The following is a 14,338-nucleotide window of genomic DNA, read 5'->3' on the forward strand; positions in this document are numbered from 1 at the left end:
GGCTGAGAAGGGTTGAGAAGTTAACTGCGACAATACTGACGGCACCACGTGAGGAATATACTGTTGTTAAGGTATGAGCTGCGCATGCCAGCTCACATCCAACCAACCATGCTAATGTTGTCTAGAAAACAGGGTTTCAAATGAGGAAAGGTCTGCAATTGTTCCTTTCTAAGATTTATGTAATTGAAAGACTTGGATGACTTAGAAAAGATCTACACATCTGTATGATTTAGCTTTGCCTGACCTCCCTTTTCAGGTTGAGGGGCTAACTTGGTATGTGGAGGAAGAAAGGCCAGACCATGATTGCAGCCCCAGGCCCCTGCCCCAGAGGCAACTGACGGCTCCACAGCTGTGCACACAAGGCAAAGCGCAAAGGCAGAGACGATGTAGTGGCAGCGGGCTAAGGGTGGCTATCAGGAACAAGTATAAGGACCATCCACCCTACACCTGCCAAAAGGTGGAGACACGACGTCAAGAAACACCGCCACCTCTGTGACCTGTGGGGAAGCCAACGCACCACAGGGTCTGGGATCACCAAACCACAGAAGCATCAAGAGCTACTTTTGTTACCAAAAAGACATTTCCAGATGAAAAAGAGAAGGTAGGTCTTGATGGGCGCAGGGGCACCCCTGTCCTGGAGGGGCCGCGGAGCTCGTTACTGACCTATGTGGGCGTGGGCCACGGGGCCTGTGAGCGTGGCGGCGGAGGCACCGGGAGCAGCGGCGGGTCTCCCTCCCGGGTGAGATGAGGTGGAGGATGCAGAGGATGAGGTGGACGAGCCCTGAATGACCCGGTCGAGCCAGGGCTCGACGTTGGAATGGCTCTGGAGCGGAGTGGAGGTAAGTCGCCCGGGTCGCCGTAAAGAGCCCTCATCTTCTGAGGCAGACGACGTGTCTGTGGTTAAAATAATGACGACAGGCATAATGTAGGGATGAGTCGGGGAGGGGGGTGGAGTCCCCACACTGGCACCTGAGTCTCCCAGGCCAGCACGTGGCAAGCTCCGCTATGCCCTGCACCTGCACCGCTATGCCCTGCCTGGCCAAGGGGTCATCTCAGCCCTCGTTTGCCCGACTGTAAGATCCAAGGAGCCCTACCTGGGAAACTGGTTTCTCGACCCCAGCTTCCCCCAGAGGACTGTCCGGGGGCACCGCACGCTGGGAGTGGCTTCAGCTCATTCCTTGGTGGGGGTCCCAAATATCAAAGAAGACCCCAAGTGTCGAGTGCCCATCTGAGTGAACACCCCACACAACCTTCACACATGGCCCAGGTCAGTGCAGTGGTGATGGGGCCTCACTCCGTCCATCTGCACCCTCTTAGGGGCAGCGACAATGAGCTCTGGAAAGAATTCCTTCCCCAACACACCTGCTTCACTCAATAAAACTAACTGCTCATAAAGGTTCTATCAGGTCACCTCAGCTGTGCATTTTATTATGGTTACACAACTATTAAAAAGTTTTTAAAAATTGGCTATTATCTATAATTATATTTGGTAGAAACATGTGACAGCTATTTCTAGAATTCTTTTTCAACAATATGAACTTTTTCTTTTCTGTAGAAAGGAAGTGTTACCAAAACCACTAAATTATCCTATATCTCTGGTGTGTTTGGTTTTCACCATGTCATCAAACCAAAAACTCATGTTGCCAGTTTCACGACTTAAATAACAACAGAGGTGGCAGAAGGCGCCACACAACTGCCCACACCTGGTGCAGTTTAGCGCCACTGCTGCTGAAGAGAAACTCCAGGTGAAAGTTTTCATTTCTAATGGTAATGACAACAAAACAACAATAGAAGAAATGTTTTAAATCCTCCGAATTGTCCTATACTCTCCCATTTAAGGCCTGGTAATGATATAGTAAATAATCATTAATAAGATGAAAATAATTTTACAATTCTTAAATCAGGGAACTTTAGTATTCTAGTAAGTGTTTATTTTAGGTTCCCCTCTTTACTTAAAGGCACAAATAGCATCTTAGTAAAAGAATTAAAATACACCCAAAAGTCCTATAGAAAACAAGTACCGATTTGGGTACAAGCCATACTGTGTAGACCACAGATTTTCAGTAAGGAATGTTGCACACATGCAAACGTTTTTAATCTCCAGTTTTTCCAAATCTTTACTGCATACAGGTCAGGAGGATACTCCAACTCAAGGGGAAAGGAAGGTGATGACACCAGGGCTGTGTCACAGCTACAGAAGCCATTCCCAACACGGTCTATCAATACCTGGAGGTGTGTACGTCTCCACCGACGAGTGGACAAGAACCGAACGTCTTTTTGAAGGCATAGGCATCTTCCTCTCCTTGTATTTGGCCAAAGCTGCTTGCACCGCTTCAGTGTGAACATCTGTGTAAAACAAGAGCAGTAAAGACACTTTCTACAAGATTGCTTATGAAGTGACAAAATTAAGCTTCATATTCTTATTTGTTTCCACTGAGTGTGAAAGAGACACATAAGCCTGGCCTATGACATCAGTCCTAGATTCCTTTAAATGTTCCTTTATTTGTAGATTTGGACCCACATAAATATTTTTGTAGTTATAAATCAAAACTATATAAAAAAAGAAATGCCCTAATTAAAAACACAATGAAACAAACCTAAACGCGTCTCCAGTTGTTGGCCTCAACTATTACAAGGGACTTCAAAGCAGTTAGACTGTTTAGCCTGTTCCTCTAGAGCTAGCTACTAAGCAGCAACACATGAGAAATATCAACTCCTTCTGCAATCACACTGTGAGGCTATTGGCCCTGGGAACCAAGACACTCATGAGGAAGAAGATCCAAACACAGAGAAGCAGTGAGGTAGTTCTGCAGTCGTGAATCTGAATGGAAATGTGGCATTTTGTCTTTAACGATAATGCTGCAGAGTGTCTAATAAAAATGTCTAGAAACAGTGCCAGCCCATTAGCAATGAGTAACCCTTGCCCCCAGAACGTGGCCTTCAAATACCATGTTCCCTCAAGGACGCTGAGACACGGCAGAGTGTAGGGCAGGGGCAGGAAATGCACAGATGAGCCTGAAGCATCTTGTTGCAACAGCCGGTGGGGACTTGGTCAAATAGCTCAGGTGGCCATGGAGCCAATCTAAAGATGTTCCCAATGGCTAAGGATGGAACATTTTGAACATCAACAAGGATAAATGCTAGAATACACAATACCAAATACAACACTAAAAAAACAAAAACAAAAAACCCAGAAAGGAAGCCAAAAAATTTTTTTTTAATTTTTAAATGTTTATTTTTGAGAGAGAGAGACAGAGAGAGAGAGGCAGACAGAGTGCAAGCAGGGGAGGAGCAGAGAGAGAGGAAGGGAGATACAGAATCTGAAGCAGGCTCCAGGCTCTGAGCTGTCAGCACATAGCCCAAAGCGACGCTTGAATTCACACACCGTGAGATCATGACCCGAGCCGAAGTTGGACACTCAACCGACTGAGCCACCCAGGTGCCCCTCAAGAGGAAGCAAAATTAATCACCTGCCACTGGAGGATGCCAGCGACCCAACTCATTATTCTGAGGAGTAAATAAATGGAAAGAATTGGGTATTTATCCTGGCTCTCCTGTACCATGTAGCAAGCAAGGTGGAGTTTCTCTTTATGGAAGTACTCCAACCTCTGGGTGGAGGATGACAGAACCAGTTTCCCCATGCTGTGACCTCATGACTGCATGGATCTGGGAACTGGGTATCAATGGCCACCAGCATCCCAGGGAAGAGAATCAGGCATGCTGTCCTCCTGGTGGGAGAACACAGCACCATCTCTGAAGTCTTAGGGACAACTGAAAATCTAACCCGACCCTCAGGGAGCCTCGGAGGTGAGGACTCCACCACATAGGAGCTGCCAGACACACAGCAGTTTTTCCACAGACTGGAGGGAGGGGAAACACAAGTTAAGGAAGACTGAAAACACTATCCACCATTTGTGAAATGTACATCTTATTCGGATCCTGGGTTCAAACAGTTTCTAAAAAACCATGGGCATCTGGCTGGCTCAGTTGGTGGAGTGTGTGACTCTTGATGTTGGGGTTGAGTTCAGGCCCCACATTGGGCATAGAGCTTACTTAAAAATTTTTTATATAAAAATAAAAAATTTAAAAAAGCCATATGAACATTTGGATATTTGATATTAAGGAATTATTGTTATTTTGTGACAATGGTTTTTATCTTAAGAGACACAAGGACACGATCCTTTCCAGAGACAGACCAAGAATATAATGACATCTAAAAGAAATAAACGTAATCTCTGAGATTTGCTTCAAAATCATGCGGGAAGGGAGGAAGTGGATGAGGTGTGGATAAATGAATCAAGACTGAACATGGCTGGGGCTGTGCCTCTGACAATGAGTCCAGGGGGCTATTACACTAGAAAGTACACTTTTGTACATGTTTGTATTTTTCTCCAAAAAAATATTTTTAAAATGTTTAAAAATCTTACAGTGAAATGGCCCATAGGGTGCTAATCAGGAAAGATAAAAAATTTGCACCTACATGTATTAAAATAAAATTTAAACATCAGAGGTGCCTCGGTGGCTCAGTTGGCTAAGTATCTAACTCTTGATTTCGGCCCAGATCATGATCCCAGGGTTGTGGGATCAAGCCCCATGTCAAGCTCTGCACGGGGTGTGGAGCCTGCTTGAAATTCTCACCCCCGTGTCTCTCTCTCTGCCCCTACCTCGCTCACTCACTTGCACTCTCTCTAAACAAAAATTAAAAATTAAAAAAAATTTACAAACATCAAAGACAAGACAATTCTGTAAGTTTCCGGGGAAAAAGAGTAAATCATCTTAGAAGGATCAAGAGATAGACTCATATTACTCAACAGTGACCACTGGGTACAAGAAGGCAACATGGTATTGAAGAAAAATGTGTTGAGCCTACAATTTTATACTTAGCCAAATTATCATTTATTTTTTTTTTATTTTTGTTAATGTTTACTTATTTATGAGAAAGAGAGAGAGAGAGAGACAAAGTGCGAGCGGGGGAGGAGCAGAGAGAGAGAGGGAGACACAGAATTAGAAGCAGGCTCCAGGCTCTGAGCTGTGAGCATAGAGCCCGACGCGGGGCTCGAACTCACAGACCGTGAGATCATGACCTGAGCCAAAGTCAGACACTCAACCAACTGAGACGCCCAGGCTATCATTTAAACATAAGTCTAATAAAAATATTCCCAGACATAAAAAGGTGCTTGAGAGAGACAAATCCAGGAGTCCCTGCAACAGATATGGCAGTGACTATGAGCGCGCACTTTAAACTCTATTGTAGTCTTAGAAACAAACACAATCACAAGCACAGATAAAACAACACAGAACTAAAAATCTACACAATATCGGCACAACAGGGGTCTAAGCCTAATAATCTAAGAAGCTCAACAAACCCCAAGAAACATAAAACTACATAAGCCGAGCCACCGCATAATCAAATCACTCAAAACCAGCAACAGAAAAATCTTAAAAGGGCCAGAGGAAAAGAAGTCACAGTACAGACAAAGGAACAACAATAAGGAACAAAACTTGGAGGAAGAACACTATTGATTTCAACAATTACTATTAAGCTATAATCATCGAGAGCAGGGTTTTGCCATAAAAGTAGACGACTACATCAACAGAACAGAAGAGAGTCCAGAAACAGGATCACACGTGAACGTGCAGCTGCTTCTGGACAGGGGAACAAAGGCAGTGTCTTCTTGACAAATGGTGGGAGCAACCAGATGTGCATATGCAGAAAAAATGAGCTGTGATCCATACCTTGAACTAATACTAAAATTAACTAAAATATTAAAACATAAAAGTAGAAAACTTCTAGAAGAAAACAGAGGTGACAATCTTTGTGACCTTGGGTGAGGCAAAGATTTCTTAGATACAAAAACAAAAGCCCTATCCATTAAAAAAAAAAGCTGATAAGTTGTATTTCATTAAAATTAAAAACTTCTGGAAACATCCAGCTAGCTCAGGCAGTGTAGTGTGCGACACTGGATCTCAGGGTTGTGGGTTCAAGCCCTATGTTGGGCACAGAGATTACTTAAAATCTTAAAAAAAAAAAAAAATTAAAACCTAAAATGAACTACTGGGACCTCATCAAAATAAAAGGCCTCTGCACAGCAAAGGAAACAATCACCAAAACTAAAAGGCAACCGAAAGAATGGGAGAAGATATTTGCAAATGACATATCAGTTAAAAGTTTAGTTTCGAAAATCTGTTAAGAACTTATCAAACTCAACACTCAGGAAATGAATAATCCAGTGAAGAAATGGGCAAAAGACATGAATAGACACTTTTCCGAAGAAGACATCCAGAGGGCTAACAGACACATGAAAAAATGCTCCACATCACTCATCATCAGAGAAATACAAGTCAAAACCACAATGAGATACCACATCACACCTGTCAGAATGGCTACCATTAACTCTAGCAACAAGAGATGTTGGCGAGGATGTTTGCACTGCTGGTGGGAATGTAAACTGGTGCGGCCACTCTGGAAAACAGTATGGAGGTTCCTCAAAAAATTAAAAATACAACTACCCTACGACCCAGCAATTGCACTACTGGGTATTTATCCAAGGGATACAGGTATGCTGTTTTGAAGGGACACATGCACCCCAATGTTTATAGCAGCACTATCAACAATAGCCAAAGAATGGAAAGAGCCCAGATGTCCATCGATGGATGAACGGATAAAGAATACACACACACACACACACACACACACACACACACACACACACACACACAATGGAGTATTACTCGGCAGTCAAAATAAAATCTTGCCATTTGCAACTATGTGGGTGGAACCGGAGGGTACTATGCTAAGTGAAATGAGTCAGTCAGAGAAAGACAAAAATCATACGACTTCACTCATATGAGGTCTTTAAGAGACAAAACAGATGAACATAAGGGAAGAGAAAAATAATAGAAAAACAGGGAGGGGGACCATTTGCAACTATGTGGATGGAACTGGAGGGTACTATGCTAAGTGAAATGAGTCAGTCAGAGAAAGACAAATATCACATGACTTCACTCATATGAGGCATTTAAGATACTAAACAGATGAATGTAAGGGAAGGGAAGCAAAAATAGTATAAAAACAGGGAGGGGGAGAAAACAGAAGAGACTCATAAATATGGAGAACAAACTGAGGGTTGCTGGAGGGCTTGTGGGAGGGAGGATGGGCTAAATGGGTAAGGGGCACTAAGGAATCTACTCCTGAAATCTTTGATGCACTATATGCTCACTAATTTGGTTGTAAATTAAACAATAAATAAATTAAATAAATAAATAAAACTCAGAAAAAAAAGAAAATGGGAAATTTTTTAAAGATTAAAAACTTCTGTTCTTCAAAAGCCACTTGAAGAGAATGCAAAGACAAGACAAAGCCTTGGATAAAATATTAGCAATGATAAAGGTCTTATATTCAGAAAATAAAGAATTAGAACTGGAATTAGAACTAGAATATACAGTTTATTAACATCAGTCACATGGAAACAGGGAGCAGAGGATGGGGGAGCAGGGAAATAAGGAAGACAGGGAAAGGAAGGGGGCCTTTACTGCAACCCGATTCACGGAGCGCATGCATGCCTGTGCAAGTATCTGTATACACATGCAGGTATCTGTGTGCGAGTATCTGCATGCATGTGTGGGTATCTATTTGCGTGTGAGTATCTGTAGGGTGTACATGCAGGTATCTGTGTGCATGTGCAAGTATCTGCACGCATGTGCAAGTATCTGTGTGCATATGCAAGTATGTGTGCAAGTATCTGCATGTGAATATCTGTGTGCATGTGCAGATATCTGCGTGCAGGTGCCTGCATGTGCATGTCACTATCCACATGCACGTGCAAGTATCTGCATGTGCGTGTGACTATCTGCATGCATGTGCGAGTATCTGCATACACTTATCTGTGTGCACCTGCAAGTATCTTCATGCTGGTATGTGAGTGCACGTGCAAGTATCTGTGTGCACATGTGGGTATCTGCATGTGTGTACAAGTATCTGTGCGTGAGTATCTGCACAAGCAGGTATCTGTGCGTGTGTGCAAACATCTGTGAGTATCCGCATGTATGTGCATGTATCTGCATGCGTGCGCAAGTATCTGTATGTACATATGTGTATCTACATGTGCATGCAAGTATCTGTGTGCAGGCACCTGCATGCACATGTGACGATCTGTGTGCGTGTATCTGCATGTGTGTGCAAGTATCTGCATACAGGTGCCTGTGTGTGCGTGAGTATCTGTGTGTGTGTATTTGTGAGTGCATGTGTGTGCAAGTGTGTGCACTCAGGGCTGAAGGCAATGGTGCTCAGTGAGATGCTGACTGGTTGTCTCAGGATTCAGAGTCCAAGTGATTTTACTTTTTCCTTAAACCTGATTATTATATTGCATATCACATGTATTGTTTATATTATCAGAAAATATTAACAGTGTGACAAAGTTTTTTAAATGTACATTAAATTAGTAAGAAATTTATCAAAAATTTCTCAAGTCACTTCATCACACTCCCATGTTAACATAATATTTTTTTATAATTTTTTTAAATGTTTATTTATTTTTGAGACAGAGAGAGACAGAGCATGAACAGGGGAGGGGCAGAGAGAGAGGGAGATCCAGAAACCGAAGCAAGCTCCAGGCTCTGAGCTGTCAACACAGAGCCCGACATGGGGCTCGAACTCACAAACCGTGAGATCACGACCTGAGCTGAAGTCAGACGCTTAACTGACTGAGCCACCCAGGTGCCCCAACATAATATTTAAAATCTTAATATTTTTCTTAGATATTCTTAAAACGGGGGCGATTTCTTTATCTCTGTTGAAAGTTTTATTAAAAAATAAAAAAATAAAAAGGCTTACCAAAAGAGCTTAAATGGAAAGGAAATATACAATCACACAATGGGTGTAAACAGGTGAAGCAAAGTGCCCAAAACTTACCGACATGTAACCTACAACTGAAAACATTCATTTTTTCAATGAGTGATCTGATAATTCAAATAAAATATCATAGACAAATTTAAATATTCATAAAAATACTGACAGAGTGGCAGAAATCTAGTTAGAAGAAAATCTCCAAAATTAGAAAAAGAAAAAAAAAATTAAAAACACCTACAGTAAAAGCCGCTCCCTAATGTACAAAAATTACTAATACCGACCAGCCCCAAGCTCGAGGTAGAAAAATGGACCAAAACGTTTAAAGAAATTATACTAATCGGGGCGGGGGGGAGCGGGGAGGACATTTCTCCAGAGATTTTAGGGCACCTATCTTGCAGGTTACATTAAGAGATACTGCGGCTGGGGGCGCCTGGGTAGCTCAGTCTGTTGGGCGTCAGACTTCGGCTCAGGTCATGATCTCGTGGTCTGTGAGATCCTGCTTGGGATCTGTGTCTCCCTCTCTCTCTGCCCCTCCCCCTCATTCTCTCTCTCTCTCTCTCTCTCTCTCTCTGTCAAAAATAAACATTAAAAAAAAAATTTAAAGAGATACTGTGGTTGTGTGAAGGTTAATTTTTCTCTTGAAAAATATCATGATGTGGTGAATCATCATTCAAGTGAAAATAATTTCTTCAGCAGAGCAAAGAACATTTACAGCAAAGAACAAAGGACTGAAAGCCGGTCCACTCGTTGACGCCTGTCCCCTCCGGTCCCTACCTGACCGGAAGCGCTCGTCCCGTGAGTTGGTAGGCCGTGGCTTCTGCTGTTTGGGCGCTGCAGCTGTGGTTTGTGAGGGACCTGGGATCCTATTCTCGGCTTGTAGGGATGGATCTACTCCTGCAACACAATTTTGTAGGAATATCTTGTGTAAACAATTTGCTTCTCTGGTGATGGAAAATTCCATTTAAAACAGCACATATGTCTCCTATGTCACTACATAGCATGCACCTTACCAGAAACAACAATCTGAGCACATGCACCCTGTGGTGGCCCCTGAAGTCCAGAAGCCCTGTATCTGGAGGTCAGGGACAGAACCATGAATGTCCACTTCTGGCTCTCTCTCCCAAAAGTGCCCAGCCTTCCCTGCCTCACTGTCCACCATCCCCAAAAAGGGTGACCATCACACATCATCCCCGAGACCATCAGCACAACACACGCAGCCACTTAGGGCAGATTCTCTTGGGAAGGTCCTTTAAAAGAATGTTTCTGCATCATAAACATTTCCTGAATCTGCAAAGGCCTGTGTGTCACTTTTCCTGGCACTATCCATGATGTCAACCAACTCAGTAAGAAACATCCCACTAAGCAGTCACTGGGGCATCACCAGTCGCCCTTGGACACAGGCAGAAACGTGGGACAGTGGAGAAGTGAGGGGTGCACGTAATAGTGAGTGTCAGGGAGCACGAGGTACAGAAACCTCAGGCACTGACGACCTCAGCCTGTGACGCCTGCTCGCTGTCTCCAAACCCAACACCTGGGCGACGTGCTACACTGCTGCCAGGTCCACAGCCCCTGACCACACAGGTCCTGAGGACACAGTATGGGGAGTAAAGGGACGGGGCCCAAGTACACAAGGTCATGAAACAGAATCCATGGTGTTGTTTGAGCTCTAATTGGCTGATATTTGAGAACAGCACAAAGCAAAGCCTTCTGTCATGCTTCATCAAAGTAGTAAGTTTAGATTTATTCTCTAGCTCAAGACGTCTCATAAAAATAGCCAGCAGGCATTCCAGCCCTGTGGACTCCTCCAACCCTTATCACCTCCTGAAAAGAAGCCATTTGTCCCTGCCTCCAACCCACGGCTGGACACAGTGTGGCAGAGCAACTCTGCGTGACCTGGAGATTTGCTGAGACAACACACCACGAGGACACGCGCAAGGACAGCAGGGAACATGGTGGCTTGGGACTCAGCACCACCACCAGGCCAAACTGTAGATGTGTGGGCAGAATAGACGTCACCACTGCTGCTCAGGTGCTACATTTTGGAGTGGCTAGTTACACAGAGCTAGACGATGGGACGACTCCTTCTGGAAGTCAGTGTTTAAGCTCTTCAAAATCTGAGCATATACAAACACATACACACGTAGGATAATACTGGTCAGCACTGTGACTGGCATTTTGTTCTTGTGACGATAAAATTACTCTCAAGTTCGTAATGGAGAATACACAGAGCCTTGTGCATTATGGATTACAAACAGGCATGTCGCAAAGTCATATACATGCATATGGACATCCTTATGCTTGCATTCCAAAATATGGGTGTTTTATTCTTTGAGATAGATTCATTTATTCCACAAAGATACAAGCCCAATGTGAAATGATCACACGAAAAAGCAGTACATTTTTAATTTTTACAGGTACCAAGAAATAATTTTCTAAAAAAGTTACAGCAATATACATGCCCATAAGCAATGCACGAAAGTGCTATTTCCTCACATCCTTTTCAGCCCTGGGTGCTAAAAATGTTTTTTTAGAATTTTGCCAATCTCATAGGAGGAAAATGGTTTGCTTTAATTTGCACTTCCACACCTGTTAGTGGGGTGAACATAATTTAATGTTTACTGCCCATCCACAATTCCTCTTCCTTGAATTTCTATTCATTTCATCCAGCTAACAAGTTCTCGAAGAAAACCTGCAGGAGGCCCTGCTCTGCTGGGGACACGACCCTGGCCTGTGCACACACCTGAGAGCAGGGGCCCTGAGAGCAGCTGGTGGCAGCTCAGCCATTCTGAAATATTTTCATTTCTAGGGAACCAAACATACCCACTTTCTTTTCCTTTCTAACTTCCAGGTCTCCTATCTTATAAACACCATTCAGAAGTCACTCAAATATTCTCCTGAATGTTATAGTATTTTATAATCACAAACATACTTAGAGATTTTATCCTTCTCAAGTTCCTGTTGGCTGATGGTGGAGAGGAAGAACCCAGCCCCTTACAGGGCCGGTCCCCACCGTAAGGTGCAGCCTCCTCCCCGCGCTCCCTGCAGCACTTCCAGACCGCCCACCCTTCCGCTCACTGGCTCTTCTGCCCCAAACACCCAACACCCTCTTGCAGTGACTGTATGTGCACACAGTCCGTTTACCACCCTGAAGGCCGGTCCTTTCTCACTAGGGTTCTTTTTCAACGATGTATTACCTACTCTCAGAACTTTTCTCCTTCAAATGGGTTATTATTTCCAATCCCAGGTTTGGAAATGTTAACAATCAGCCAGCGGTATTCAGACTGGACTACATAACGTTCACAGATTAGTTTGCAAACTGACATTTTAGGATACTAACTTTTTCTATTTAGGAAATTAGTATCTTTCTTCATATTTTAGGGTCTTGGCTATTTCTTTCAAATGGATTTTACGATCCTAATATAGGTTCTGTGGCTTTCTTGCTAAATGTATTAATAAGCATTTGACAGTTTATTGCCATTACAAATGTAAATTTTTTCATTAAAATATTGCCAGATAAAAGCTATTGATTCTTGCACATCTGTCTTCTATCAGACCAAAAACTCTTACTAACTCTAACGGGTAAGTAAGCAGTCACCTGTGTTTCCAAGGAACAAAATAATACCACCTCTAAGTGCAGATGACTGTCTCCAATATTCATCCTGCCTGTTCTCCTGTCACACTGCAGTGGCAGTGGCCACCAGAGCAGAGTGGCATCAGAACGGGCATGGTGAGTAATGCTTTCTCACCCTGCTTGGGCTGGGGATGCTACAGTTGTGTCACCTAGTCTGACAGTTGCTGGTGACGTTTGTCACATGGGCTTAAAGACACTTTTAACGGTTCCCTTCAATTCCAGTTTTATTCAGAGTTTGCTTTTCTTTTGTTTTGGATTAATGCAAGTCAGTACATAATGAGCCTCCTCGTCCTCTTTTTATTGTTGATTTATTTTAAAATATATCATGCTGACATAGACAGTATAAAGGATGTGTTCAGTTTACAAATTATCACACAGGAGAAAACCGACGTGAAAACTGCCCTGGGAAGGAAATAAACACTCGAGCGCCTTCGGAGCCCCTGCATAACCACCTCACACCACGATGACATGGGGGGCTGACTTCGGTGCAAACCACTCCCTTGTCTTTACCAACTACACAAGAGTTCCTCAACAGCGCGGTCTGGCGTGTTTTTTCAAGTTATACTGCCTGTATCCCTTCGTGATTGTTTCCTTCACTCCCCATCGTGTTTATGAGATTCATCCTTGCTGCCGCGTGTCAGTCTTCAAGCTTTCCACTGGGTGGACTCTGCCAACGGACATGTGAGTTCTTGGCACTTCAGGGATGTAAGAAACATTCTTGTGCACAGAGAGAGGACAAGGTGCAAATGTCTGTCCAAAGCACGTGTGCACCCAAAGGACAGCTGCTGGTCACCTCTGCCCCTCGTCAGCTATACCAGCTGTCCACACCCCACTGCTTAAATCCCCTCCAACAACCCAAGGTAGGTTATGGCTCTAATCCACATTTCTCTGATTACTGCTGAGGTTAAACATTTTTTGTCTGCTTGTTGGCTAGTAGGGTTTCTGCTTACAACATAGTGATTCAAGTCTTCAGCCCCATTTTTCTAGTGGGCTTTTTTTTTTAAATCATGTTGGGGGTCTTTCTTGCTATTTAAGCTTAATTAATTACAATTAAATTAAAAATTCAGTCTCTCGGTTACACTAGCCATATTTCAAGTGCTCAACAGCCATACATGGCTAATGGTTACAGAACATTGCCATTATCACAAAAAGTTAATAAATAGGAAATATACCAATGTTAAACTCTAAAATCAATTTTTAAGTCAAGTTTGGTGAGAAAAATGACGGTTAGAAAACAGTTGAGTGTGTTGACTTTACCTTGAATAAGCGGGATATAGCGTGCAAGCAGTTTTGCCCGTTTCTTTTCATACCCTTTTTGAGTGATGTCACCTAAAACGACAGTGGAAAAAGACAATTACATCTCCTCCAGAGTTCCAAAATTTTTGGATTAAAAATTAATTCATAACGGAGAACCTTGAAACACTAATGCATTGTATGATGCGTCCATACAATGGAATACTAGCAGTAAAAAGGAACAAACCATTGACATATACAACAATCTCGATAGAGTTCACACGAACATTGGAAAGAAGCCAGGCTCAAAGGGCTATATGCTGAATTATTCCATTTGTATGACAGTCTGGAAAAGATAAAACTATAGGGACAGAGAAGACAGTGGCTGCCAGGACATGGGCATGAGAAAACGGCTGAGTACAATGGGGAACGAGGGAACCTGGGGTTTCATGACACTGCTCTGTTGCGATGGTGATGGAGGCCCATGACAGCACATGCTGGTCAAAACCTGCTAGAACTGCACACCGGAAGAGAGACTTTTATTGTAGGTCAATAATACTTTAATGTTTAAAAACTGCATTTGGTATTCCCTAGGAGCCTGTCAGAAATGCAGACTTTAAAAAAAT

General features: G+C 43.2%; 1 protein-coding gene across 10 annotated transcripts in view; it reads right to left on the reverse strand.

Moving 5' to 3' along the window:
• Positions 1-14,338, reverse strand: part of DIP2A (disco interacting protein 2 homolog A) — a 117,693-nt gene that overhangs the window by 69,631 nt on the left and 33,724 nt on the right. For 9 of the 10 annotated variants that reach the window (XM_053902920.1, XM_053902916.1, XM_053902918.1 and 6 more), the window contains 4 exons: positions 13,737-13,808; positions 9,623-9,742; positions 2,227-2,346; positions 664-894 (listed from right to left, as the gene is read on the reverse strand). In XM_053902920.1, the coding sequence (XP_053758895.1) occupies positions 664-894; positions 2,227-2,346; positions 9,623-9,742; positions 13,737-13,808 (543 nt within the window). The remainder of the gene's footprint in view (positions 1-663; positions 895-2,226; positions 2,347-9,622; positions 9,743-13,736; positions 13,809-14,338) is intronic. The other variant, XM_053902921.1, reaches the window with a different exon arrangement.

The sequence above is a fragment of the Panthera pardus genome, unplaced genomic scaffold (assembly GCF_024362965.1).
Source record: "Panthera pardus isolate Hobbes unplaced genomic scaffold, ASM2436296v1 HiC_scaffold_16, whole genome shotgun sequence".
NCBI lineage: Eukaryota > Metazoa > Chordata > Mammalia > Carnivora > Felidae > Panthera > Panthera pardus.